This window comes from Rhamphochromis longiceps, linkage group LG7 (assembly GCF_057381845.1).
Source record: "Rhamphochromis longiceps isolate RC_006_pf linkage group LG7, R_longiceps_female_GT1.1, whole genome shotgun sequence".
Lineage (NCBI taxonomy): Eukaryota > Metazoa > Chordata > Actinopteri > Cichliformes > Cichlidae > Rhamphochromis > Rhamphochromis longiceps.
Genome location: NC_140563.1, coordinates 47488171 through 47516063, shown reverse-complemented (window position 1 = coordinate 47516063; position 27893 = coordinate 47488171). Strand labels below are relative to the sequence as shown.

At 39.8% G+C, this 27893-nt stretch overlaps 2 protein-coding genes across 6 annotated transcripts; one reads left to right on the top strand and one right to left on the bottom strand.

The window, feature by feature from the left end:
- Nucleotides 1-2755: 2755 nt before the first annotated feature.
- Nucleotides 2756-6376, bottom strand: LOC146666140 (endoplasmic reticulum chaperone BiP). The gene is made up of 9 exons (XM_085413981.1): nucleotides 6216-6376; nucleotides 5568-5720; nucleotides 5244-5475; nucleotides 5004-5141; nucleotides 4801-4913; nucleotides 4320-4710; nucleotides 3984-4221; nucleotides 3727-3894; nucleotides 2756-3592 (listed from the first exon to the last, which is right to left on the bottom strand). The coding sequence occupies exons 2-9, from the start codon at nucleotides 5684-5686 to the stop codon at nucleotides 3030-3032; spliced, it is 1962 nt and encodes a 653-aa protein (XP_085270107.1). The 5' UTR covers nucleotides 5687-5720; nucleotides 6216-6376; the 3' UTR covers nucleotides 2756-3029.
- Nucleotides 6377-8867: 2491 nt separating this feature from the next.
- Nucleotides 8868-26995, top strand: golga2 (golgin A2). Of its 5 annotated transcripts, XM_085413975.1 has the most exons (28): nucleotides 8868-8952; nucleotides 10155-10289; nucleotides 12338-12406; nucleotides 13266-13415; nucleotides 13747-13793; nucleotides 14163-14226; nucleotides 14751-14810; nucleotides 15384-15464; nucleotides 16080-16118; nucleotides 16236-16298; nucleotides 16646-16739; nucleotides 16883-16989; nucleotides 17171-17229; nucleotides 17395-17536; nucleotides 17702-17791; nucleotides 17955-18062; nucleotides 18250-18337; nucleotides 18684-18826; nucleotides 19014-19232; nucleotides 20492-20605; nucleotides 20720-20944; nucleotides 21546-21645; nucleotides 21995-22086; nucleotides 22287-22509; nucleotides 22664-22825; nucleotides 22913-23019; nucleotides 23280-23472; nucleotides 24119-26995. In XM_085413975.1, exons 1-28 carry the CDS (start codon nucleotides 8905-8907, stop codon nucleotides 24382-24384), a joined length of 3288 nt encoding a protein of 1095 aa, XP_085270101.1. In that variant the 5' UTR covers nucleotides 8868-8904; the 3' UTR covers nucleotides 24385-26995. The 5 variants fall into 5 exon arrangements, with proteins under 5 accessions (XP_085270101.1, XP_085270102.1, XP_085270104.1 ...); XM_085413976.1 differs by lacking the exon at nucleotides 12338-12406; XM_085413978.1 differs by lacking the exon at nucleotides 13266-13415.
- Nucleotides 26996-27893: the final 898 nt, after the last annotated feature.

Here is a 27893-nt window from a genome sequence, read left to right as displayed (position 1 = left end):
TTTGACCTCTCTTTCAAGTTCAAAAGATTAATCTGAAAGTCAGAGGTATAATGCTACATGGAGATATTTAAAATGATAATAGGTTTTCAGACTGCCAAGAACATGTTGAGGTGGGACACTTTTTGAGTATAACTGATTCATTTTATCGTGACTTTCTTAAGTATGTTACAGTAACAAATGATAATCGTTTAAATATATAGCAATAGGCATACATGTACAATGTTTCTAAATAACTATTATGTTTTTACAAAAACTAACTTTTTTCACTTGATAAATTATCGCTAAACATTTAAACCATTTTTTCTAAACATTTCAACAAATAGAATACAAAATACAATACTATTCCCTTAAAAGTAAATACTGCCCTTTCTATCTATCTATCTATCTATCTATCTATCTATCTATCTATCTATCTATCTATCTATCTATCTATCTATCTATCTATCTATCTATCTATCTATCTATCTATCTATCTATCTATCTATCTGTCTGTTATGCCATACAACCATAAGATAATTCTATCTTTATGCTTTTTGTTGCTGGCAGCCTGTTGCAGAAACACAATTTTTGTTCCAATTTTTTTCAGTTCCTACTACAACTACCATAAATGCCAAATATATCACAGTTTGACAGACAAAATTTGTATTTTTGCACCGACAAGATGATTCCCAAAGAGCTATTAGGTGAAAACTTGGCATATGTCTGCATGGTTTGTAGATTGTTTATAAAATATCAGAAGAAGATGAACAAGTGGAGGACCAAAATAAAAAAAAATTTCAGGCCTAAAAATCTACCGCAGGTGAATATTGCCTGAAAGTCATGACCTTAAGAAACAGGAAAAAATCCAGCAAACACCTGACACAGGACCTGAGAAATGCATCTAGCTTTTCAACTGATCCATCTGCTGTTTATTGAAGCCTCATCAGAAATGGTCTAAGTTGAGGGGTGGCTCTCAAGAAGCCATTCTTAAAGAAGGGAAGCAGGGAGAAAAGGCTGAGGTATACCAAATAACACAGGTACTGGATTGAAAATCAGTGGCAACAGGTCTGTTGGAGTGATTAATGAAAAAATGAAATCTTTGATGTAAATCCTCATCGATATGTACAGAGAAGGACAGGACAGAGCTACAACAGAGAGAACCCACAGCCACCTGTAATACACAGTGGAGACTATGTTATGTTTTCGAGGAGCATTTCAGACAGTGGCATTGAAGCTTCTTTTTTTTTAAACTGGTGGAATTCTGAACGCAGAAAGGTACAGTCAGATTTTGATCCACCTTGTTGAAAGCATCTAATTGGCAACGGCTTTATTTTCAGCATGACAGTGATCCCAGTATACCCCCAGTGCAGTAAAAGCAGACCTGGATTTAAAGCACACAAACAATGGAACACAACCAGTCATTGATTGGCTTCCCCAGTGCCTGGACCTCAACATTATTCAAGCAGTGTGGGATCATCTTGACAGAGAATGAAAACAGCCAACATCCAAACACAGCTTTAAATGTCTTTCAAGAAGTTTAAGTTTTCAAAATAAGATACCTGATTCTTTAATATTTTTATTAAGGGGGACAAAAAGCACACATTTTAAATATCAAGGGGCATGTATTCTCTGCATTGCCCCTGAAATTATGTTTTTTTGCTGCTGTAAATTATGCCTTTCTGGTTTCAGTTTGAACAAATGATATGAAAAATATATGTTTATATGACAGTAGTTATTTTTTTCTCTGTCCATCACTTTCGTGTAAATCTGTTGCAGTGTCTTCTACTTGGTCCCAACCTGAAACACAAGACAGGCACCCTCCAGCCACACGTGATCACATCATTGTAGCGGTGGATTCAAAGATCTATATTCATTCACTATGTCAACACACATGCAGCATAATTGTTCAGAGTATCACTGCATTGCACTGGGATGATATAAAAATATCTGTTAAATTATCTTTAAAGGGAACGTGAAGTGGGAGAAAGTGCAGGCCAAAGGAGATATTCCACCAGGAGTAGCTGCCCACTCAGCTGTTGTGCTGGGCAAGAACATTTACATATTTGGAGGGATGACAGCAGATGGAGCAAGCAACTCCATGTACAGATTTAACACTGGTACACTGTCTTTAAGCCATTTTTTTTTTTAACCCTATATAAATACGGTATTTTAGTTGTTTACAAACATCCAAGTATGATTGTTTTTATATTTTCTGCTTGCAGACAAATGTAGATGGCTCCTAATGAAATTCAACGGAGCTCTGCCACAAAAACATCTTGACCACTCCATGTGTATATTTCCCTGGACAGTGTGTGATGATGGGAATCCAGAGGAGGTGCAAGCCAACAGACCAGCATCCCCTGAGGCAATAAACATGTTATTTGTATTTGGAGGCATGAATACTCTGGGTACCATATATATTGAATTTTGTAAAATAAAAAAAAATAAAAAAAGATGTAGGAATAAAATATTTGACATAATTACATTTAAAGCTACCATTAAATGCTGAAAGAAAAAAGGTTAAATGCTTCTCATTCATGTACAAAATTGAAATTTCATACACTGAAAGATGAAGTTTTCAGAGGGTTGACTTTACCAATGTGGAACCTGAAACTATAAAATAAGACCGGACAGAAAACAGTTTGTATCAAACATTTATTTCAATTGTCTTTCCAGAAGTACAATGACCAGATTCAATAAATAAACTTTTGCACTGCCTGTGAACATAAAGAGCCCTTCATCCCACAGACACCATATTCAGTGTACCCACAAAACCCACCCGCCCACCCAACTACATCCCTCCCCATCAGGACTGCCTGAGAACAGCAGCAACAAGCCTCATATCCAGGCTGACAAATATCTCCGCCTTCCAGCGAAGAGAACACGTCTCACACACTGAAACTTGTTTTAAAGTCTTTCAGGAAATTCAGTATGGTCACTTGTTATTGTCAGCCCCTTCCCGACCACTCCTCTCACAATTTGAGTCCCATCAGTCCAATATGTACACCAACATGCCAGAGGGCCAAGGAGCGACAAGACTTCAGACCTGCCTACAACTCATCCTTCTCATCTTGCTCACTGCCCTCTGGTGGTGGACCACCTGCACTACCGTAGAGCTTGGTGATAATGGGCTGAACCACCTCCTCAAGCTCCTTCTTCTTGGCCTGGAACTCATCCAGGTCAGCATCTTGGTGGGATTCCAACCATTCAATCTTCTCCTCCACTGCTTTCTCAATGGACTCCTTATCGTCATCTGACAGCTTGCCACCAAGCTTCTCCTTGTCACCGATCTGGTTCTTCAGGGAGTATGCGTAGCTCTCCAGCTCATTGCGAGCGTCGATCCTCTCCTTCAGCTTCTTATCTTCATCAGCAAAGCGTTCTGCGTCGTTCACCATGCGCTCGATGTCCTCGGGCGTTAGCCGGTTCTGGTCATTTGTGATTGTGATCTTGTTCTTGTTGCCTGTGCCCTTGTCCTCAGCAGTGACACGCAGAATGCCGTTGACATCAATCTCAAAGGTGACTTCAATCTGCGGTACACCGCGAGGAGCAGGGGGGATGCCAGTCAGGTCAAAGGTACCCAGGAGATGGTTGTCTTTGGTCAAAGGACGCTCACCTAAGAGAAATAAAAAAAGTCAACAATTAGACTTGTGGAACTTATTTATTTCACTGTCACGGGTTTCTTGTCATTGGAGTCTTTGTATAAAAACACTATTTGGGAAATTTAAAGAATAATATCCAAACTCTTACCTTCATAGACTTTGATGGTGACAGTAGGCTGGTTATCAGAGGCTGTAGAAAAGATCTGAGCTTTTTTGGTGGGCACCACAGTGTTTCTGGGGATCAGCTTGGTCATTACTCCTCCAACAGTCTCAATACCAAGGGTCAGGGGGCACACATCCAGAAGAACCACATCACCTGCAAGTGAAGGAAAATGTTTAGTAAACAGGACCACATTTGAAAGCTCACCCCTGTTTCAAAGAATATCTCTAAAAGTGATGAGTCACCAGTGTCCTCCTCTCCAGAAAGCACGCCAGCCTGCACAGCAGCTCCGTATGCCACAGCCTCATCAGGGTTAATGCCTCTAGATGGCTCTTTGCCATTGAAAAACTCCTTCACCAGCTGCTGGATTTTGGGGATACGGGTGGAGCCTCCAACCAGGACAATCTCATCAATGTCAGACTTCTTCAAGTCAGAATCTTCCAGCACCTTCTGTACAGGCTTCATGGTGGAACGGAACAGGTCCTGGGTTTTGAAGAACACACAGGTTAAAAAAGCTCGGTCAACAGTTTCTCCCATAATGTTTGATACGCAATATTTTCAGAACCAAATTAATATCTTACCATGTTCAGCTCCTCAAACTTGGCACGAGTCAGGGTCTCAGAGAAGTCCTCTCCCTCAAAGAAAGACTCGATCTCAATGCGGGCTTGGTGCTGGGCAGACAGCGCCCTCTTGGCCTTCTCGACCTCGCGACGCAGCTTCTGCACAGCACGGTTGTCTTTGCGCACATCTTTGCCAGTCTTTTTCTTGTACAGCTTGATGAAGTGCTCCATGACACGCTGGTCAAAGTCCTCTCCTCCCAGATGAGTGTCACCGTTGGTGGCCACCACTTCGAAAACACCGTTGTCAATGGTCAGAAGAGAGACATCAAAGGTGCCACCGCCCAGATCGAACACAAGAATGTTCTTCTCTCCGTCCTTCTTGTCCAGGCCATAAGCAATAGCAGCAGCAGTTCTAAAGAATACAATGAGAGTTTATTAGAAGGGAGTGCAGAGATATTCTTTGGAGTTTCAAATTGCAAATTCATTTTGACTGGATGCTTACGGCTCATTGATGATTCGCATAACATTCAGACCAGCAATGGTACCAGCATCCTTAGTGGCCTGGCGCTGGGCATCGTTGAAGTAGGCGGGGACAGTGACCACAGCATGTGTGACCTGAGGAAAAAGGATAAAGTTAGATTTGATGATACACCATTTAATTAAAATTAACATTTTCCCTGTTTTACAGTCTCTGACTTTTTGTACCTTCTTGCCCAGGTAAGCCTCAGCAGTCTCCTTCATCTTAGTCAGCACCATAGCAGAGACCTCCTCGGGAGCAAAGGTCTTCATCTGACCACCACCAATGTCAACCTGGATATGGGGCTTGCTCTTCTTCTCAGTAACCTTCAGAGGAAAACATATCAATATTAATTTAACAACAATTTAGCTCAAACATGACCCACAGAACAAGCAACTACAAGTTCTACTTTCAGTTTACAAGCTCACCTTGAAGGGGAAGTACTTGATGTCCTGCTGCACAGACGAGTCACCCCATGTGCGACCAATGAGCCTCTTGGCATCAAAGATGGTGTTCTCAGGGTTAGAGGTCAGCTGATTCTTGGCAGCATCACCGATCAGACGCTCACCTTCACTGGTGAAGGCCACGTAGGAGGGGGTAATTCGGTTTCCCTGGTCATTGGCAATAATCTCCACACGTCCATTCTTGAACACTCCAACACTGCAAGAAAACAGTTTGAATTTAGTCTGAATGCCATTTTATTCCACAGTGGCATCATGTCACTATTTAAAGATTTTAACGTGACTTGTTACCATGAGTATGTGGTCCCCAGATCAATCCCAACCACAGTCCCCACGTTGTCCTTCTTATCATCATCGTCGGCGGCAAACACTGTGCCGACCACCAGCATCACAACCCACAACAGCTTCATCTTTGTTTGTTTGTACTTAAATCTACAAGCAGATCTGCAGAAAAGAAATACAACGTAAGATATTAGGTGGGTTCAGCCTCCCGAGTTCCATTAGCCAGAAACTAACGGTACTGCGTAATGTCACTTGCTGAGCTTGCAGACCCACGGCAGACTAAAAGTTGGTCTTGGCAAAAAAATATAACAGGAAAAATGAATTCTCGATAAAATAAGATGGATCACCAGTCAATCATTCCATCATTACCACCACCCCACTGCCAATTCCCCGGTATCTTGCTAACTACGCTACCATGCCTAGCAGACATGCAGGGGGAAACCACCATGCTAGAACATTCCAAACTACATCCTGTTTATTATATTTAGGTTACCGAGTATGTACAGTTCATTCAGAGGACAGTAGTGTAGTTACATTTCAGCTGGTTTATTTGTCAATATTTAGCTTAACCGGTTTTATCTTAATAAAACATTTTGCAGAAAATGGAAAATACAGCTATGCTTCATTATCATATTCATATTAACGCTTTATACATACCTTAACAGAAGTACAACCAATGATTTAACGGCCTTTGCGTTTCCTCTACCGGTAAGAGTCGCTTAGAGCAAACTGTATCTCCTTCAAATCTTTACTTGTCTAGAATAATGCTGGACGAAATGTGGTCTCTCCATATATAAGCCGTCACTTCTTTCCCGTCGTGGAGGCTCGCGATTGGCTGAGCTGTTGCTCGTTGGAACACGCTGATTGGTTTCATTCAGCATGCTGGCCGCCGCTGATTTGCACACATCAGGTTGAAACGACGTCACCGTATGTGTCCACTGCGCCGACGCTGATTGGCTGTCTGTCAAGGGCAGTCCTGAACACAGTTGGTGCAGCTACATGCCACTCTCAAGGCCGGGGGGTGGGTGCATTTCTCGCACTTCAGACATTTACAAATTTTTGCTGCAATAATTTTTTTTTTTGCAATGGCCCACCAAGTGTTAGATTTGTAATCTTAATTTTGCGGTTTTAAGGCGTGTCATTACGAGGAGATAGTGATGCAATTGTGAGAAGTAATGACTAACTGCAATGAGTATGAAAATCCAAATCCTTTGTGTGATTGTGGTGAATCTGACAGGAAATCTTGTACCAGGTGAACTGGGTTGTCTGGGTGTTTCCTCAGTGAATGTACAAGTCTTAGCCAAAGACTTCAGATACATGTGATCACACTGATTTCAATTTGGTTGGAATCTTTTGCACACATAAGAAGGTAACATAAACTGGCGCATTCAGTTGGGTTTCAATTCAATCAACAAGACAAATATTTGATTAAAAGGTCAAGGAAGCTGACTGCCACTGTCAAGATATGATCCTTGGCAAGTGTCCCAATATATTTCAGCCAAAATATAAGGCTATGATTTGGATATTTTAAAAACACATCAACTAATTGCAAGAATTTTCTAGAATCCAAAATCATTACATGGATAGAATTGAACTGATCTGCTTTCTCCTACTGTGATTTATCCAAATTCTTGACACACTGATATATTTCCAGAAGGTTCCTGAACTAAACCGGTTGTACTGTCAGGAAGAATGTAGAAAAGTCATAAAATTATAAAATATCAGTGTAGCAGCTAAGTTTTGTCTATTTGTTTTATTTATTTATTTACAGTGTTTCCCATAAAAACCATAAACACTTCTGTGTTTAGATTTAAAACCTCTTACTTAGTGGCCTCCAATTCTGATAATGTTTTATGGGAGAAAAACAACTGAACATCAGATTACAGTGTTTCATCTTTTTCTTTATTGTTTTAAGGTAATGCAACATGTTTTATTAGCCCTTTTCAGACTTTGCAGGGATTTCTACAGAACATTTTAATATTCTAATCAAAGGATACCCTCATTTTAAAGCTAATGCTGATGCACTGAAAGGCATATTGTTACAGAGAAGCCTTCAGTTCCTGTTAGTAGAATTCATTATATTTTATTCAAGAAAATCTAAAAGATGCATTTATATTCTTTATAAGGTCCTTATACTGTCAGGCAGCTTACTATTTGTGTCATTCATATCCACTTTCTTTGTGTTACAAACAAAAGCAAAACTGACCTGTAGACTTGAAAGACAATGATGACTCATTAAGACTTAAACTACACAGGGCAGTGAAACAAACCAGATGGAAAATTCTGAGTTAAATGTGTCATTTTCTTTGAATACAATTAAACTTTTTACTTGGACTGTTAAATCTGGTAAAAAATAAAAATAAAAAATAAAAATAAAAATAAAAAGAGAGAGAGAGAGAGAGAGAGAGAGAGAGAGAGAGAGAGAGAGAGAGAGAGAGAGAGAGTTGGATATCATAATTAACACTAGGAGGAGCCATGTTGCTAAATCAAGGAGGAAGTGATCAGTATAGCCCTTCATACAGGTTATTACAATATAACGACTACTGGCATTGTTTTCGCCTTGTGTTTGTTGTATGGAAACCCCTTTCTGATATGCTTTCTATTAATATGAATTAATAGATTGACATTTTGTAGAGTTTTTTTCTCATATTTGTTTGTAAATAGTTTGAATGTCCCTTAAGGAGCCTGGAGAACTATTCTTTAAGACTATTTAAAGGAATGACAAGAAATCAGCCTAAGAGCGTTCTGACTGTGTGGAAGAATAAAGGTGGTCATTCCAAATAGAGACTTTCAAGCTTGTTTGTACAGAATTGTTAGAATTTTCCTTATATTCCATATTTTCTTTTATGTAAGGTAGGATCAAGACTTTTTCCACAGTACTACACTTCATTACACCCGTGGTAAATTTACATATAACAAAAAGAAATTGAAAGAAAAAAGTCATTTTTCAAAATATATAATAAGATACGGTACATTTCTCTTTTTGTAATGAATGTAACCTACAAAATAATAGACTATATTTATCTTAATTATAGAGAAACACAAATGTAAAGTAGCAACAACTACAGACAATGAGAGCAGCCGACAACCACATAACAAAAATGTTAATACATGTTGTCGTAAACTCTGTCGAAAATAATACTTTATATATTATATATAACAAAAGAAAAAAAACATGTTTCAGGCTAATTTATGTGAGGTTGTAGGCTCACGGCCATAAGCTGTATGAAGATGTTTTATGATATGATAAGGGCACAGCTTGAGCTCTGCGCCACCTACTGGCTGAGACGCGTATGAGCGCCAAGCTGATGACGTGGATCGCTCAGTTGACCACCAGAGCAGCAGGATGGCCGACCAGAGTAGGCAAATAAAACTCGCTGCAGCTAAGAAAAAGGTAAAGTATTTTACAATCAACGCAGTCACATATCGCGGAAAGTGTAGTTCCCACTTTGTGTACACAAGTCTGTGTTAACTCTGTTTTCTTGTCTTTTCGTTATGTATATTTTTACGGGGCAAGGGTGTTGTCATTACACGTCGCCCGAGTACTGCACTGTCGCTTGTCCGACATCCTCCGCTCCTCTCGCGGCTCTGTTGCGTAGGAGAGACCGATGTTTTATCGGGGCCTCTGGTGATAGCATTAACTTTCCCAGATTATGTAGACTATTTTTAGTTAGTAGAGACACGCATAGTATCCCACGCTGTTTATTTACTCGCAGATTAACTTGCACCACTTGCTTGGCCGCTTTACTTGACTTTCCATCTGACATTTAAATGTAGTTAAAGCCTAACGTGCTAACCCAGGTAAGTTAACGTTAGCAAGCTAGCTAACTAGCTGATGAATATATGGCTACGTGTGAGTCTAAGGAATGTCGCACAGCAGCCAGCCAGCTTTTTATGTTATCTGCAGGATTTAATTTCATAAGAAAATGTCTAACAAACGGTAGTTTTAAAACAAAGCACTCATCGAGCTTGTAAGCTACCCCTGCAGCACAGTTAGCTGGATGGACTGACGGGGGTGTTTTGACAGCTGACACCCCTCTTCCCTGTCCTGCTGTGTGCTTTGGCTTGGTGTCTTTTTCGGCTAGTCAGAAAGATGGCCTTATCAGATTCAAGAAGTCACTCCTCAGCATTTCTTGCTGGCCCACAAGCTTCACGAATAAGTGGCCATGGTGACATGTCATTTTGCTGCTATTTAGCTTTACTGTTAAAAAAAACAACAACCAGCAGTTCCCGTTACACAGCTGTTAGAGCCCGCATAGAGCTTTCTGGCATTCTTTAACCGTCATATGCATATCATACGCAGGTTATCATTGTTTAGCGCAACTTACTAACTTGATCCGTCTGAAGCCGGATCTTTCTGCTAGCTGGTGCATTGTTTTGGAATAGGAGCACTGAATTCGTATTTTATTGCCTCATTCATTCAGCTTGATACGACGCTCAAGGTGTTGAGTGTAATTTGTTTGAATTAATATGTATAGTTGGGGACAGTTGCAGAGTCCTGGTATTATCTGTGTAACACGTGACAAAATAAATATATATTAGTAGACATTGTTCATCTGCACACGTTTATGGGTTTCTTCTCCATTTCCTACTCAGCTGAAGGAATTTCAACAGAAGAGCTCCCCTGCTAGTGTAGGAGGAGAAAAAGGAGGTGGAGCCAAGAAGAAGAGAAAGGTGAAGGGATCCAGCCAACATGATGCACCTTCACCAGACAGAAACTCTCCAGACAATGTAAGCATAACAGTTTGCTTTATTGTTGTTGTTGTCGTCAAATGTCGTACTCTTTTTGTGCTTGATAGATGGTCATATGATGATTAGCTCTTTGAAGCTGCAGGGTGTTGTATTTGTGTGTTTGGCTGAAGAGCATATATTGCTTTTTGCCAATTATCAGATCAGGTGGCTGATTTTCCATCTAGTTGGCATTTGCTTTACTTACACCTGTCAAATACACACACAGGGCCAGCAGAGTAGAACTATTTAGACCCCTTTGCAGCGCTGATGACAGACATGTTTACCTAAGAAGAGTGTTGCACATGAGACAGTGTTTTTTAAGCCCCTGACCACAACTTTGGCTTTTACATATTGCAATATGTAGCATAAGGTAAGAATTTCAAGAACTAATATATAATTTTATGAGAAAGTATAAAGTAGTCCTTGTTCTGCTACACAGATGAGCAGCATTCCAGCTAGAACCTGGAGCAATCTGAGCATGATGAACTGGCTGACTACTATCACCAGCTGCAGTCCAAGCTGCTGGAGTTGTAGCCAGTTTGGCTAGATAGGCAGCTGAATATATTCTGTTATTTGTCTCAAAACACTTACTATTTCCAATATCTTCAATACCACAATGTATATGCTGATTTTTAATAACTTATCCAAAAAAGTACTGGTGTAGCAACTTGCGTGCATATCAGTAACTCACTGTCCTCTACCCCTGTCAGTTTACACTTTATGTCATCTGCTTGTTTCAGCATTCAGGTTCATCAGATTTTTGTTATAGAACATTTAATGGGAGTAATCATAAAATTACACTGATTAAAAAATGATAGGTTTTCAAGTCTCCTCTCCCGAGAATCCCTCTGTGAATATCAGCCAGTTCTCTACTCTATGCTGCTGCTTTAGGTTTATCCTGTGCTTTAGTAGCACTCTTTATACCTGATAAATAATAATTAATTCCTGATCTTCAAAGCGGTGACTCATTATTCAGCTGTTCATCCATCAGTTCATTTATTTCTTCTGTATATCTGTAGTTGAGCTGAGGTGGCTGCTGGGTATTCAAATTTCCTGTTTCCCTGGGATTTTCTTTTTCTGATTTTCATTACTCACTTGTTTTTCACCGTATTTGTACTTGTTTGAGTAAAAAACATAATTAATGTGCTAACAAGACCATTGCTTTGATATTTGTTCTGGTGATTTTTAAAAAGTACTGGCACAAATTGTGTTCAGCAAGTAACACAATCACATTCTTTGAGCTCACTTGACGGTCTACCAAGTTTTGGATTTTTTTAAGAACATTTTTTTGGTATTTACCGGTAATGTCATTTTGATTATTAATGTGGAACACCATCTTCTGCTGTGGCCTGTTTTCAAAGCTCTCTAATCAAATTAAAAGTACCCATGAGAATATGTGTAGTGCTTTCAGACAGCAGTTGCGCATGTGGCGAGAGTCTGCTCGACGACATTTGACCTGCATTTGGATACATTCGTGAGACAGCTGTCACCCTGCTTCTCGCTATTAGCAGAAACTCCAGTCTGCAGCATGCTTTCATACACTTCGCATATACAACTGAGAGTTGCACTCAATACATCCAGTTGTTACCAGACAAAAGTTGCGTTTTCCTTTTGCTTTTCTATCCTAAAGCATGTTTCCTGTCTTGACTGCCCTCACATGCAACTTTTCCGTCTCTGTTACACCCTCTCTTTTTTTCACCAGCCAGTCAGCTAAATCTTAAACTTTGAATTTTTAGTGCAGTTATTGCAGTCAGACTATTTTATGCTGCTACTACTACGTTTGAAAAAAAAAAAAAATGCTGTGCTTTCCCCAAGCTGTTATTGTAATTGTTATTTAGTTTAAATTACTTTTTTCTCTTGTTAGTTGTTGTGGTTTTTAACAGAATAAAAGAGTCTGTACAAGTCCAGTCTACATTTACTGCCCTCTTGCATACTTCTAGACCTCCTGCTTGTAGAAATGGTTTCCCTGTGCTTGTTTGTTTACCACTCTGTCACTTTCTGAATTTTTCTCTCCCTTTTCCAATCTCTTTCTCCTCCTTTTCCTGTAGTTTGACAGTTTTCTAAAAGCACTTAGTCAAAGCAATGGAATAGTCCTCCCTCATTATGGCAACTGTCAGGTGAGCTTCTGTCCCTGGCTTTTCTTTCTTTGTTTCCTCCTGATTGTTTTTAATCGTTCTCTGCTTCCTCCTGATTGTTTTTAATCGTTCTCTGCACCCCTCTGTTGTTGATGTTTGGTGTTTAATATTTTACCCTGCTTCTCTATTCTTACCTTCCTTCAACTGCAACGTTTTCTTTATGTCATGTTGAGCTGGAAGCATGAAAAAGAATTGTCTATAAATTCCTGCCTGTTATTGGTTTTAAATATATATCAGTTTATCGCAGCATTATTGGTGATCTTTAAATAATATTGCATTGCTTTGAATAAATAGTTTCCAGATTCTTGCTAGTTGCACGTTTCTGATGTCAATATCCATGTGTCATCTTGGTGTGTGTGTGTGTGTGTGTGTGTGTGTGTGTGTGTGTGTGTGTGTGTGTGTGTGTGTGTGTGTGTGTGTGTGTGTCTCTTTATGTGGCAGATTATTGCTTGTACTGGATCAAAGCCACTGAAAACTGAAGCTTTATTTTGCCAAAACTGCATATAGCGTTAATATAGACTAGACATGCTGCAGATATTTCAGAGAGTCTACAATGGGTGGGATCAGTGGCAATGGGGCACCAGTACAGGAACTTCATTTTCAGTGGGACACCTTAATTACTGCTAGAAAGGTGTTTCTATTCATTTTTTACAGTCTAATTTCTTCTTATCAGCTTCTGTACTCATCTAGATGTAGAAATGATAAAGTTAACAGTAAAAGTTTGGATAGAACACTAGTCTGGTGATTTTTATGCGTGTGTTGTGGTCTCTTTGCAGCTCAAACTGCTACTTCTCTGTACGTTTAAACCCGTGTGTGCATTTCTGTGTATGTGTCGCCTCAGACCTTCGCTGACGTGGAGGCCGTGAGGTCTTCAGCTCAGCTGCTGGAGGAGTCAAACAGCGAGCCTGATTACATCTCACCTTTGTCTAACCCCGCTAGCGCTAACACTGCTACTAACTCTGAGTCTGTCGATCACAACACTGACCTCCAGGTGTGTCTCTCCTATGTTTCTCTTTCCTTCTCAGTCTTGAAAATTATATTTTGTCCTGTCATTGTTGCACCACACGGCCATAAAACTGCATTGTCATTCTAAGCATCAGTGTGAACAGTTCCTTTTTCATTTGCTGCATTTGTATTAATTTATACATGTTATAATAGGAACAACAGTTTCAGCACAGGCCATTTATGTGACTTTTTTATTATTATTATTTTTTCTATTACACATATTCCTCTCTTTATCAAATGTGCTGACTGTCTCCCTTTTATCTATATTTGTCGCTTATGCTCTCTGTTTTCTGCTTTCAATTTTTGTCTCCCTGCAGGATTACTCTGATACCAACGGCAACGAGAATTCAATGGAGGAAAATAGGTGGGTTCTGTCATAGAATCGTGATTATATATCTATGTATCGGTAATTAAAGAGAAGGGTATTGAAGGGGGACTGTTCTGAACTATGACATGTTTACAGTTTGGAGACAATAGATTATTTTCAAGGGCAGGCACTTGCTGTAACATCCATGTTCTGAAAGCTTGGTATCCCACACATCATTACATAAAATATATGTGTGTTTTGAACTCATGGATTATTATAATATATGTATCTTATAGAATGAATACAGCAAGCAACACTTTTTCCAGTATACCTTTTTTTATGTAGCCGTATGCTAGCTTATAAAGTGAAGTGGTTCATGTAAGCTACTGAGTGTTTGTTGATGTGTGTGTCCATGTCATCCTGCAGGCCGCTGTCTTCCACAGAGAGCCTGCGACAGCTCTCGCAGCAACTGAACGGCCTGGTCTCTGAGGTACGCACACTTCTTTCATACAGAGTTTGGCTTTTAACAATAACACACCACCACTACCACCACCGATGTGGCGTTTTAATCAGGAAGCGTTGCGTCTATTCTGGGTAGGAATGCACTGAAAGCATTTTCAGTTTCGCCAGTCATTCCCAGTGGTCTGAAGCACGCTGACAGCATCAACTGGTGCACTAAAATAGTTTGATAGATCTTCTTTTAACTTTAATTTTGTTAGGTCAAACCACAAACATTGCTTTTTCTCAGGTTTCTAAGACCGTTTCAGGTGAATTCTTGTCATGTTTTTACTAAAGTGCTGTTTCCCATTGTGGTGAAGTAGATGTCCTACTGTGGATGACGAATCAGTTTTTTATCTGCAGTTCATCCACTATATTAAACACGTTTAAAGTTTCTCCTATGAATGGCAACAGAAACGGTGCCACAGATTCCCTGACAATGCTTATTTACCTTAAAACATCTGATATTTTTCTGTGTGGGAAGCACATTAATGTCTGCCTGGATGTCTCTTTTAGTCATCTGCTGCATATGTGAATGGAGATGGCGCACCTCCTCTGAGTGAGCGAGAACTGGAGGTAAGAAGAAGAAACTTTTTTTTTGTTGAGTTTTTGACATTCTAAAGCCTGAATTACAAGTCACTTAACTCATGCAGTAGTATCCAAAAGCCATGCAAGTGGAACAAATGAGTTTCCAAGATTAATGAAGGTATTCTAATATTACTCCCCCCATTGTTTATATAACTGGTAAGTCATCTTTATGGTGAGGAGTATAGTAGAAGTTCAGATATCCAGCAATATTGTTGCAGAGACTTTGTATGAAGGAGCAGGTCTTACAAGTGACACTTTAATAGGTTTGTATGAATGCTCCTCTCCTTCTCAACTGGCTCCATTTATCAGTTTAATAGCCATCACATGTTTTATTTAATTATTTGATCCACTTCTCATTATTAGTAGAACATATGCACTACTTGTCATGGTGCTATTTTTGCCTCCATGTTAATAATTCACATTTAAATTTTCTCCTCCTCCTCCCCCCATGTGTTCTTTGTTTGACTTTTGCCACTGCACTTTATTCCTCTCTTTTGTTTTCTTTTTTTTTTTTTTTTCCTTTTCCCTTTCCTTACCCGGATGCATGCGTGCACGTGATAGAGTCGAAACCAGGAGCTGGCAGCCGCCCTGGAATCCAGCAACCTAACAAACTCTCAGCTCACTACCAAGCTAGACCAGCTGGTAAGAAGCTGTGTGTATGCATAATCATGTGCACATCTTTGTGTGATTGCAGTAACACTCGTCTCCCTCTGCCCCTAATCACTCTTATCAGTGCATGCATTTTAATGCATTCTTCATGTCATCTTGAGTAACCATAACCTTTAAAAAGAATTATGGTTGGCATGGTTTTAGTGTTATTTATTTATTTATTTATTTATTTATTTATTTATTTATTTATTTATTTGTTTGTTTGTTTGTTTTTTTGTTAGCTTAACTAAAATTTCTTCAGAGAATTAACAACGGCAGCATGATTGATCCTTTCTGTGCACCTTGTGACCAGAGCAGTCATAACCTGATAGTAGATGCAGGATTGTATGGCATTTTGAGTTTAGCAATATAACCAGAGCTCCAAGCTTTAAAACCACATGAAAGATTAACAAAACATTAATAACAGAATAGGTTTACTATTTTAGTGCTCGGTGCTATTATTGTCCTGTCTGGCATGAACATGAGGTCTGTGCCAGAATTTTGGTTATGTTTTATAGGCTAACACTGTGTAGCACTGCTGTGATGATTAAAAGTGTGTATATACAAGACTTTTCCCCAACTTAAATATATATCCTGTTGGTCTGGCAGACACAGCAATCTCAGGAGCTTACAGATCAGCTACAAAAGGTATTTTTGTTCTCCTCTTTTTACCTTCTATTTGTATCTGTGTAATTCTTTATTTTCTTTGTTATTGTAATGTTTTGCTCTTTGTTATTAATCAACTTTATTTTTTTCTTTCTTCAGGAGCGAAAAGAATTTGAACAGAGATTTTCAAAAGAGCAGGGTGCCATGCGGGAGCAATTACAGGTACATTCACTTACCCAAATGCATAAATTTAATTTGTCCTATGGAGCAACTTTATTTGTCACTTAATAGTGTCGTTGTATTACAGTGTGATGTGGCAGTGCATAATGCCAGAGTGCACTGAGTTGCACTTGTATAAAATGTTATCCAACAACATACACTGCCCTTTTTAACACTTCCTATATTGTTAATTAACTCTAACAAGAATAAATAATCTACTGTGTGTAATTACTCTGAGAAATTAGAATTTTCTGTATGTTTCATTAATCAGGTCTTGTTAGTGAAGTCAGCTGACTTTATCTAGTCTTATATGAAGAATGGTGCTCTTTGTTCGTATGTCCTCTTCCAAGGTTCATATCCAGACCATTGGCATACTAGTAGCTGAGAAATCGGAGCTACAAACAGCACTACAATACACACAACAGGCTGCACGGCAGAAAACAGGTGTGTGTGTGTGTGTGTGTTTGGGGGGAGGGGATTTTATTTTTTTAAATAATAAACTTGGCAATGGTTTATCGCTGCAGCAGTTAACGGTGTGTATGTGTGTGCCTCTTTCTCCTTGTATGTGTGTGTGCATGCATGTTAAGCTGAGGCAGAGGAGCTGAATAACCGTCTGCAATCAACAAAGCAGAGAGTGTCAGAACTTGAAAGAACTCTCTCTTCTGTCTCATTGCAGCAGAAACAGTTTGAAAAGGTAACAGCCAATCCAGCAATCACTTGCATATGAGTAATGCAAATGCAAATAAATGAACTCGTAAGAAGGCAGTGTTACCTAATTTAGCTGATCGCACGTATTGTCTGTGTGGTTGTTTTTAATAGGTTTCTATGATGTTTTTGTCTTGCTGAGTCTTTATTTTTTTATTTTTTGTCCTCAGCACAACAAAGAGCTTGAAAAGGAAAGAGACAATCTGAGATTGGAGGTGTTTAGACTAAAGTAAGTCATTTTATCCTGACTTGCCTGAGGAGATTTTTTTTTATATGGTCTTTGTATTTTGAATGCTTTGGTTCTTTGTAATGGAAGAGTTGGCTTGAACAGGTTTCCCAAGTCTTGTCTGGATATGGCGAGTTTAAAATAAACACTGAATTTGTTTGTTCACAGCAATTTGAGTGAGGAGTCGAAGCAGCAGAGCTCGGAGCTGTCAGAGCAGATAAAACTGAGTACACAAGAAAATGCCGCAATGAAGTTGGAGGTAGAAGATCTTCGCAAGAGGCTCGAGATAACTGACCTCATGTTACAGCAGGTCTGTTGAATTCCAGGAAAACACAGTTCATTCACGTATGAATTCATCTTTCTCCTACCACATGCTGGAAGTAGTGGAACAACTCCAGAGTCAATGTCTAGGAGGCCAGTGTTTGAATATTGTATGGCCGACAGTAATTCTAGTTTTCCTACTAATTTCTTCCAGTGCTCAAGTCAGTCAGATCCTACCAGTGCCAGCCAGCAGGTTCAGTTACTGCTGGAAGAGAAGCAGCAGCTGGAGGCGCACAATCACCAGGTTTACATGGACCTTTGTCTTATCATTGGCTTCTGTGTTTGACTGCTGTCTGTGTTAATATTCAATATATTTTGTACCTATTCCATTACTGATTAAGCAATATAGAAAAGTTAAAAAAGAAGACTTAATTATTATTATTTTATTTACATTTGTGATGATGTAGCTTATGGAGTCCATTGCGCAGCTGAAGACAGAGAGGGATTGTTATGCAGTGCAGATCCAGGAAGAAGGTCGTGTGTGGAAGGACAAAACTGAACAACTGCTAACACAGGTACAGTAACATCAGCATGGCTTATGGTTTCACTATAGCTTTGAATAAAGAGCGAAAATGGTAGTGCTGCTTCTTTTGTGTGGGTTTTTTGTTTGTTTATTTTTTTGTATTTAAGCCTAATGTGTGTGTGTGTGTGTGTGTGTGTGTGTGTGTGTGTGTGTGTGTGTGTGTGTGTGTGTGTGTCAAGGTTTCTCTGGTGGCAGAAGAGAGGGATAGAAACATCAACCAGGTGCAAGAACTGGAGGCCAGCATTGCAGAGTTAAGAAATGCTGCAGGTGAGTAGTGCACACAACCCTCATCTAGTGCCTCTTCCTTTTCCTCATTAGTTTTCATGTCTTCTTAATGTGGCAAAGATCAAGAAACACAAAAGTCAGAAGGAGAGCAGATGGGGCTGCAGTAAGTGATCTGCAGTTTCGGGATTAACATTAGCCCCATTGTGTGTTTATTGTCAGGTCTTCCTGCTTATAACCTTGTAAAATATTATTTTAATGTTTAGTTTAGCATATATGTTAAAAACATATCAAATATAGCATTCAAAATACTGGCCATATGTGACACAGCTGCAGTATTTGTGTTTAGTAGAATTAGAAATCTTGATAATTGGTGTTTTTTCTCTTCTAGCGTTATTATCCCAGGAGAGAGAAGCTCAGCATGGCACAGAGCATCAGTCCTCAGGACCATCAGAAAATGAAGTGGCTTTGCAGGAGGCCCTTAATGCCCTACAACAAGAGAAAGATGCCATTACGTCACAGTATCAGGCACAGGTGTGCTTCACATTGTTTTCTCCAAACCCATTTTAATGGGTTAATGTGACTCATATATAGTTTCATATACACTTAAAAGGAGCACATATTGATTTTTCCCTTTCTGGATGTTTCAAAGAGAGTTGGTGCTTTCATTGCACCTCTTACATTTGAAGTGTGTTAATCATCCTCTGTAATACTCCCACAGCTGAGGGACAACGAGCAGCTGAGCCGTATGTGTGCAGAGCAGGAGTCGCGTCTGGGGGAGCTGGAGCGTCAGGTGGAGAGCCAAACCCAGGAGGCTGAGGACCGCCGACGCATGCTAGAGGATGTTCAGTCAGACAAGGCCACTATTAGCCGTGCTCTCACCCAGAACCGAACACTGAAGGACCAGCTGGCTGAGCTACAGAACGGTTTTGTCAAACTGGTGAGGCTGAAAATCTTACTATCTGTTTATTTTTAGAGGACACCCTTAGTTACCACTATAACTGCCTTATTTTTGCACCACAGTGCTCAGAATTCTACTTTTTCTGCTGGTCTTTAATTTCATAATTTCCTTTTTTCTCTTTGAATTTATGCTCTCATAATCTGTTTTGGGTTGTTTTTTTTTTGTTTGTTTGTTTGTTTGAAACCAGTGTTGGTCAAGTTACTTGAAAAAAGTAATCAGTAACTTTACTGATTACTTATTTTCAAAAGTAATTAATTACATAGTTACTTAGTTACTTTTTAAAAACACGATTTACAACCTGAATAGGTGATAAAGTGATAGATCTTTCAGCCCAATTCTACTTTTTCTACATAATCCATCATACAAAATGTAATCAAATGGAAAACTCTCTTTTTTTAACTTGTTTTATCAGTTTTAATCTTTTAACTTTATGCATCAAGCAAAAATTTAATTATATGCAACATTCTCTGACTTGAATAAATTAGTTTAAGATTTAAACCTATTTTCTGCACATTCCAGCACATAAAATAAAATATTTTTTGTGTTTACACTCACTCTTTCAAATAGATGCAAGTAAAACACAGCAGAAAATAAATAAAGTCAAAGACTCAGCGGTCCTGTTGCTCTATTTTCACCTGTAAAGCAGGAGTGGGGTAGGCGGAGGTTTACGCTGGTGCAGGTGTGCTGCGGTCAGTTGAAGAATCCGCGAGTTTCTCTGTGAATTTCCCATTACGTCGTTGCGCACTCGGTGCTTGCTTGGAAGTTTAGGGTTTTTTTTCGCTGTAAAAACAAGTTTTCTTCCCACGCACGATGGACGCTAATGTTTTTGTCACTTTTTATGGAATCAAACTCAAAGTAAGGTCAGTACTTCCACGCTTTAAACGCTGCACGCTCATACTCTCTCCCGCACATTGTTGATCTGCACACAGCTGTTGTCACTAACGGCGCACTCGCTTACGTCACTGTCATGAGACATTCTCGCAAAAAATCACGGTTTTAGTAACGCAGTAACGCAGCGTTCCTGCGGGAAAGTAACGGTAATCTAATTACCGTTTTTGCAATAGTAATCCCTTACTTTACTCGTTACTTGAAAAAGTAATCAGATTACAGTAACGCGTTACTGCCCATCTCTGTTTGAAACAGAGCTGTGTTTTGTTAGTAAGTATCTGATTGACCTCAGTGGTGCTTGACACGTCTGTCTTTAAACCGAAATTCCTGTTACTCCTTCAATCTAACAGACGAATGAGAACATGGAGTTGACTACAGCCATCCAATCAGAACAACATGTGAAAAAGGAGCTTGCACGCAGAATGGGTGAATTGCAAGAGGAGTTGCACAACGTCAAGGAGCAGGTGAGGTCACACACAGCACTCCCCTAAAGCAAACACAGATGAAAAGTCAGCTGAATATGCACTCACTTGCTGTTTGTCTTCATGCTTTGTCCTCTTCTATTTTCTTGCCTCCAGCTTGAGCTGAAATGTACAGAAGCTCAGGGTCTGATGGAGCAGAGGGATCAGGTAGCGGCACATCTCCAGCAGTACTGTGCTGGCTACCAGGCCCTGGTCTCAGAGAGGGAACAACTTCACCAACAGTATCTGCAGCAGAGTCAGCTAATGGACCGACTACAGCACGATGAAAGCAATGGCCGTGCACAGCTGGAGATGAGTCACAGTCAGCTTAAACAAGCCCATGTATGTATATAAGACCTTTTTAATATATACATCTGTGACCAGTCTGTGTAGATGGTGTTGTGATTCTAGAATTCAGTACAATAATACATTGCAATATAGAGCATAAAGTATGTTCATATTCATCCTGTCAGCTGAACTGCTGTGGTAAATCTGTCAGGCCTGATAGTTCTGAGGGGGATTAGTGCAGCTTTGAGCTGTACTAATGATTATTGGGACACTTTGCAGCAGTTCGCTTGGCCATCGTGTTTAATGCTTCAGGGTGTTGCTCCTTCTCGGGTTTCCTAACTTAATGGATTCAGCACTTAAGTTAGGCCCATTCTGTTGCCTCTGTACATGCCATTAGAGAGAAGGTGGAGTGGAAAGGCAGAGCTGGTATTAGTGTTTTTATACTGCAGAAAATACGTTTTGAAATGATTTCAGATTAAGGTATTTTTATGCATAGAAAAATTTATAATTTTGACATGACTGTTTTAATATGATCTAATCTATACTGGCCGTCTTCAAGGAAAACTGCAGTCTGTTTTTATTATTTATTTATGTTTTTCCTTAACACTCTCAAAAACACACTCTAATTGTTTTTCGTTACTGCCTCTTCCTGCAGGAGCATCTGGAACAATTAGTCAGAGACAATGAGCAGCTGAAAGCTGAGGTGAAAGAGCTGCTCAACAGCTCTGCTCTTATGACATCACCCAGAGACCAAGGTAATCTCTCTGTTACTGACATGTTTGCACTTTCTGCCTTGTTTTCCTTTGGTGAGAGATTTCCTGCAATTTAAAAATAATTATCTCTAAAGTTATAATAGTATAGTGGCTTTATCCTGTCTCTTTTTAAATAACAGTGTCACAATTTCTTAATTTGAAGCAGATAATATGTTGTTACAGCAGAAACTGCAGATTAAGGCTAATCTGTTCAAAATGAAGAAGTGCAGTTTTTTTTTTGTGTACTAGCAACAAAAATGGAAAGCATTAAGTGCTGCTGCACCATGTGTTTCATTAGTGTGATAGGTTTTTAAGGAATTAAAAAACAGTTGTACATGTCATATCATTTTAGGAGATGGAGTGGAAAGCCAGTCCCTGCAAGAAAGTCCAACAAAGTCTTCCCCCATAGTTATTCCAGAGGATTTTGAGAGCCAGAAAGAGATGGTAAAGAGATGTTTCCAGCTCATGCAAATGTTCTGTTTTTCTTTCGTTCACAGTCTTTTTATTTTTTTAATATCACATCTTAGTCTAAAGTTCATATTTTTATGTCCAGTGCCATTCTATGGTGAATTATATGGTTTAATTTTATGGCATGAAACAAAAGTATGACCTTACCCTCATTTCTATTTCGTGTTGCCTTGCAGGAGGATTTTATTCGTGGAGCTCTGGCTCAACTGGAGGCAGAGAGGGACGAGGCCAGAAGGCAACTGGAGGAGGAGCGCAGGCTTCACATAGCAGCCCGGCACCAGGCCAGCGTCACCCTAAGTCTGGAGCAGCAGCGCCACAGCCAAACACCTGTTAATGACCACGAGCACGGTCACAGTCACGGTCAACACAGTCACTGTGAACACAGCCATGAGCATTCAGGTCAGAAGCATTTGTGTTTGTGCAATTTTGCAGATCTTTCTACAACTAAAAGACTTAAATTCTCTGGAGAGTAACAAGTGTGTGTGCCAGTTTACTCTTTTACTCTCGTGCCATGTAAACAGTTTTCCCCCCCTTTCCGTTATTGCTTGAACAGAAGGAGGAGTGCCGGTGGAAGTTCATCAGGCCCTGCAAGCTGCAATGGAGAAGCTGCAGCAGCGTTTCACATCCCTAATGCAAGAGAAAGCAGACCTGAAGGAGAGGGTGGAGGAACTGGAGCACCGCTGCATCCAGCTGTCTGGAGAGACTGACACTATAGGTGAGTGTTTTATAGGTTGTTCTTAGTCCTGTTTCATATGTAATCATTTGTTCCTCATATTCATTTCTGTTATGTATATTTTTGCAGGCGAGTATATTGCTCTGTACCAGAGTCAGCGGGCTATTATGAAACAGAAGCATCAAGAGAAAGAGCAATACATCAGCATGCTGGCCCAAGACAAAGAGGAGATGAAGGTACTGATGTCTTTTAATGCAGAAGGAATGTCACAGTAATATCTTTTATGCAATATTAATGAAAACAAAAGACATGACATGACAAAATATGCAGGTGCCTAAGATTTTGAAGATTGTTTGCACAGACAAAAGTCTTTCTTCCTAAGAACACTTTTCTCTCTCACATCTTAAAGTTTTACCTGGTCATCGCTAAAAAAGTGTGCCATACTTAACATGATTGTTGTCCTTTGTGTCCACTATTTATCCCTTCTGCCCAATAGGCAAAGCTGGCTGAGCTGCAGGATCTTGTGATGAGGCTGGTAGCTGAGAGGAATGACTGGTACAACCGCTACACTGGAGCTGTAGCCGGCATGGGCACAGTAAACCCTGACCTGCTTCCTGTTGGACAGGAACACACTCACCCAGACCACCAAGCACACACGCACACAGAGCTTGATGCGGCCACTGGAGCAGGTAAGCAAAACCAGTTATGCTAATCATGATTGTTTTACAGCAGGTGGATTTTAAAGACCAAATATAAACATACCCACACTTCCACACAACCCCACAGGTAGGTGAGTTTGATCCTGTCTATTTTGTTGGGATATTTGTGTGTACAGTGAAGCTTATTTTAAACTCATAGTCCTGGGGCGATCGTGGCTCAAGAGTTGGGAGTTCGCCTTGTAATCGGAAGGTTGCCGGTTCGAGCCCCGGCTTGGACAGTCTCGGTCGTTGTGTCCTTGGGCAAGACACTTCACCCGTTGCCTACTGGTGGTGGTCAGAGGGCCCGGTGGCGCCAGTGTCCGGCAGCCTCGCCTCTGTCAGTGCGCCCCAGGGTGGCTGTGGCTACAATGTAGCTTGCCATCACCAGTGTGTGAATGTGTGCGTGAATGGGTGGATGACTGGATATGTAAAGCGCTTTGGGGTCCTTAGGGACTAGTAAAGCGCTATATAAATACAGGCCATTTACCATTTATCCACTGATGTGTGAGTCTGAAAGGCAGAAAGAGTGGTCCTTTAGCGCTTCAACTGTTCTGCCTCTTTTTTCAAAATAGATTTTAATTCATATTTCCAATAACATCACTGTTCTGTACCTTTTTTTTTTTCTCTGCTGCATAAGCTATGGAGGACATCCCTCTGTCAGAACCTGCCGCCGGTCTAGAAGCTTCCTCATCCCAGATGCTGTTGACTGGATCTGGCCAGACTGACTCCAAGCCCCTGGTGCCTAAAGAGGACGCCACAGCCCAGCAAATCATGCAGCTGCTTCAGGAGATCCAGAACCCTCAAGGAGCTCAAAGATCACCCCCTTTTCTGGGAGAAAACCCCTGCATCCCCTTCTTTTACCGGCCTGACGAACAGGACGAAGTAAAGATCCTGGTGGTGTGAGATGTGGGTGTGACTGCTTAGGTGTGTGTATGTGTGTGTGTGTGTAAACATGAGAAATGTTGGACTTGTGTTGAAGTGTGGGAAATATTAAATCCTACAGTTTACCACGTCTGTAGCTTACTGATGATCTTCTCAAACACTTCATAATATTGGAAACCTTACGTGACTGGTCGAAGATGCACGAATGTCGTTGACCCAGTTACATTAAAACACCCGCCCCCGTTCCGCGTGTCAGCACTACTGTGTGTGAGGCTTAATTGAGAGGATTTTGTATTTGCTGTTTGTTTTTATGTTCTTGTTTGTCCCTGATGCTTTTCCCAGCGAGGAAGTGGTCAGTATTCCTAAATGCAATCTGATTTTTTTTTCCACCTCAGTTTTGAATTCCCATCTCACACATATGTGCAATAAATGGGGCCGTATATCCTGTCCCCTCACTGATAGAGTGCTGAAAGAGCTGTCAAGTATTAACAGCCTGTTTGTGTGCAACTTTATTCAAGTGCAAATGTCAGTTTAAATCCACTGTACACATGCCAAAAAACAAAACAAAAAGAGAGAGAGAGAGAGCATCACATGTGAATGTAATAACCTCAATATTAACCTGTATGTGTGTTTAATGTGAAGTGAGGAGAGGAGATGCAGAAAGAGCATATCAGGTTGGGTAACTAATGAGTGTGGAGTGAGATGTAAGGTGAAGTTAAGTGAGTGAAAGGGGTTTAGTGCACATAAAAGCTTTTAAACTGTAGGCGGTGTTCAGTTTTGAAGTCAAGAGCTCGCTACGTTACATAATTCAGGAAGATGGATGTTGCTGATTGGTACTGTTCTTTTTTCCTCCAGACACTGAAAATAAGTCATGTTTGTACATTGTAAAATGTTAGTATTTGTGATTTTTTTTTTTCTTTTTCTGTTTTGTCCTGTTAGACTGAAAAGGCATCACCTTTATAGGGTATAGGGCATAGATGGAGCTTAGAGACCCATGAAGTTAAGCAGTTACTCAGTTATAAAGGCAGTGAAGTCATCTTCCCCTAACAGTCGTGTGGATAAAGTAAATGTAAACATAAATATTAGTGGTTGGGGTGCTGTGCTGCTGCTAACTGCTTTTCACATTATTTCATCTTTGCAGTTATTGCAATTTTTGGGGAAGTTGCTTATAGTTTAATGTCTATACCTGCAGCTACACATCATCTTTTTTCCTCAAATCAGGTAATCTGGTGCTCTGGGGTATTTGGCTGACCTCATCACAGACTCGGTCACTCGTCTCATTTCATCTTATCCCTAACCACGCCTTTGCTGTCTCGGGGTCTTTAAGTTTCCAAACAAATCGACACTAAAAACACGAGCCTGTTCTTCTCTGTTACATTTACGTGTAGTTCTACATATCAATGACGAATTGATGCACATCTTTAACAACTGGACTGTGTGAGCATGCGTATGTGGAGGCTGTACGTGTGAAATCCAAACTGTTTTCCTCCTCAGCCAAAATTGCGTCCGTTGTGCTTTGTTTGGTTTGTTTTGGGGGGTTTTTTGTGGGGGTTGTTTTCTTTTTGTTTGGGTTTTTCTTTTTTTCTTTTTCTTTTTTTTTGTAGAGTTCTATCAGATTATATAAGTATGATTGCACTAAAACTGTACATAGCTTCTCGTTTATCCCACCTCTGCTCCGGCTGCTGGTGGGACAGATGTGTTTCTAACATGGCTTCTTTGAAGAGAGAGGATCCTATGAAGCTTCATGCCGCACGCTGAGGATTCTGCTAAATTGAGTGTTGATGGAGGTGTGATGAGACACAGTCTAGCCAGATTAAACGAATGAGATAGTAAATTATTTCTACAGGTAAGGGACCATCTAGATTTTGAGAAAAGAAATTCCTCTTTTTAAAAATTAGGAATAAAGTAGGACTGATTTGTTATAGCTGGTAGTTGTATTGGCTACAAAACACTTGAATAAATCTCCTTTGGGCATTAAAAGTCAAGACATTGGGGAAAACTCCCAACATCAGGGCTGAAATTCAAGTTTCTCTGTCTAGCTTTAAGAGAGATTGGAGACTATATTGATTGAATTGTGAAATTGCATCCCTTTATAATTAATCATTCAAATTACCACAGCTGATTTTTTTTTTTTCCCTTTCTTTCACTTAGACTAAATTTAGGCAACTTCTGTTTTTTGTGTGTCCTTTTTTACTTTTAATGCGCAAGATAAGGGGTCACTGCAAGGTCATATCCAAAAAATGAATTCATTGAGACTACTTTTGCAAAAGTTTTTACACATACATGTTTGTCTCTGAATTTTGAGATCGTCTTTCTTGTGCTTTAAAGGGCATGTTCATTAAATTATTAGTCGCGCACTTGATTTATTGGGCAAATTTATTGGGTAGAAAGCAGTTTGGTATTTTAGGTATATTATACAACGTCAGATGGGACTGTGTCGTAGTTGTATGTACTCAGTGTTGGTTTCTTTACAGAGAAAGTAAACAGCACCTTCCCTAAACCTCTGCACTTTGCCATAAAAAGATGCTTTTGAATAAAATGACTCCCTCATTCTTCCCTGCTTCTTAGCAATCAGTCCTTTTTTTTTTTTTTTTTTTTTTGCTTTTAGCAAAGGGTAAGACCAAGAGATAAATCTACATCAGGTGTTTGGGGACTTTCTGGGGCTTGTAAAATAATAACAGCTGTGTGGATTTCTGAGGTTTTCTAATTCCCTTTCAAATGCGTCATTGAAACATGGCAATGAGGAAGTATTTCTTGTCTCTACTGTTTAAGAGGTGGTGTATATACTGTACCTGTGTAACATATTGTATATTCATTATGCCTGGTGTATGGGGGGGAAGCTGCTCTGCAGTATTTACTGGCAGCTTGTATTGTATGCGTGCTAGTCCAGAGTCGGGGGTTTGGGGGTCACTGACTGGCTGTGATTCAGTACAAAGATTGACAAAGAGAAAATATTTTATTTATTTGAAAAATAAGTTAGCATCTCAACTAATCAGTTTTAATGTAAATTCGAAGTGACCGTAGGATGAAAATGAAGGATCGTTGAGAGAACTGATTTGTATGAGTGCTGCTTCTGACAGAATCCTTCTGATTTTTTTTTCCCTTGAGTAATATTTCTCCCCTTCTCCTGAATAAAGCTGATTGAAAAACGGTTTGTCTTGATTTCTTTCTTTTTTTTATTATTATTAAAGAAAACTCAACTTACAGAAACTACAACCTGCTGCCATCATAATAGGATAAGTATCATCATCACTAATAACAGCTACTGTTTCTCTGTGCTTTTATGATTCTGTTGAGCCTTCATCCACAATGCCAGGACCCTATCGGTGAAACCGCTAAATTGGCTTCTTATGGAAGTTTGTTTCTGCCACTGGAAAAAATGTCATATTTTGAAATTTCGACAGCATGAAAATCGATGTCAGACAAAGTTAATTGAATGTACTCGAGGCCGACACGTACATCTAGAAGCGTATATGATATCTCTAACCTATAATAAATGCTTTTAGTAATGAAGTAATGATTAATACGTG

Bases quoted from the DNA above. Each gene is read 5' to 3' on its own strand.
- LOC146666140 (XM_085413981.1), bottom strand. From the start codon at position 5,686: ATGAAGCTGTTGTGGGTTGTGATGCTGGTGGTCGGCACAGTGTTTGCC. The intron at 4,222-4,319 runs GTAAGATATTAA...TTCAAAACCCAG, and splicing joins AGTTTGAGGAGCTGAACATG to GACCTGTTCCGTTCCACCAT. The intron at 3,895-3,983 runs GTGACTCATCAC...CTTCACTTGCAG, and splicing joins TTCTGGAGAGGAGGACACTG to GTGATGTGGTTCTTCTGGAT.
- golga2 (XM_085413975.1), top strand. From the start codon at position 8,905: ATGGCCGACCAGAGTAGGCAAATAAAACTCGCTGCAGCTAAGAAAAAG. The intron at 13,794-14,162 runs GTGGGTTCTGTC...GTCATCCTGCAG, and splicing joins AATTCAATGGAGGAAAATAG to GCCGCTGTCTTCCACAGAGA. The intron at 23,020-23,279 runs GTACTGATGTCT...TCTGCCCAATAG, and splicing joins AAGACAAAGAGGAGATGAAG to GCAAAGCTGGCTGAGCTGCA.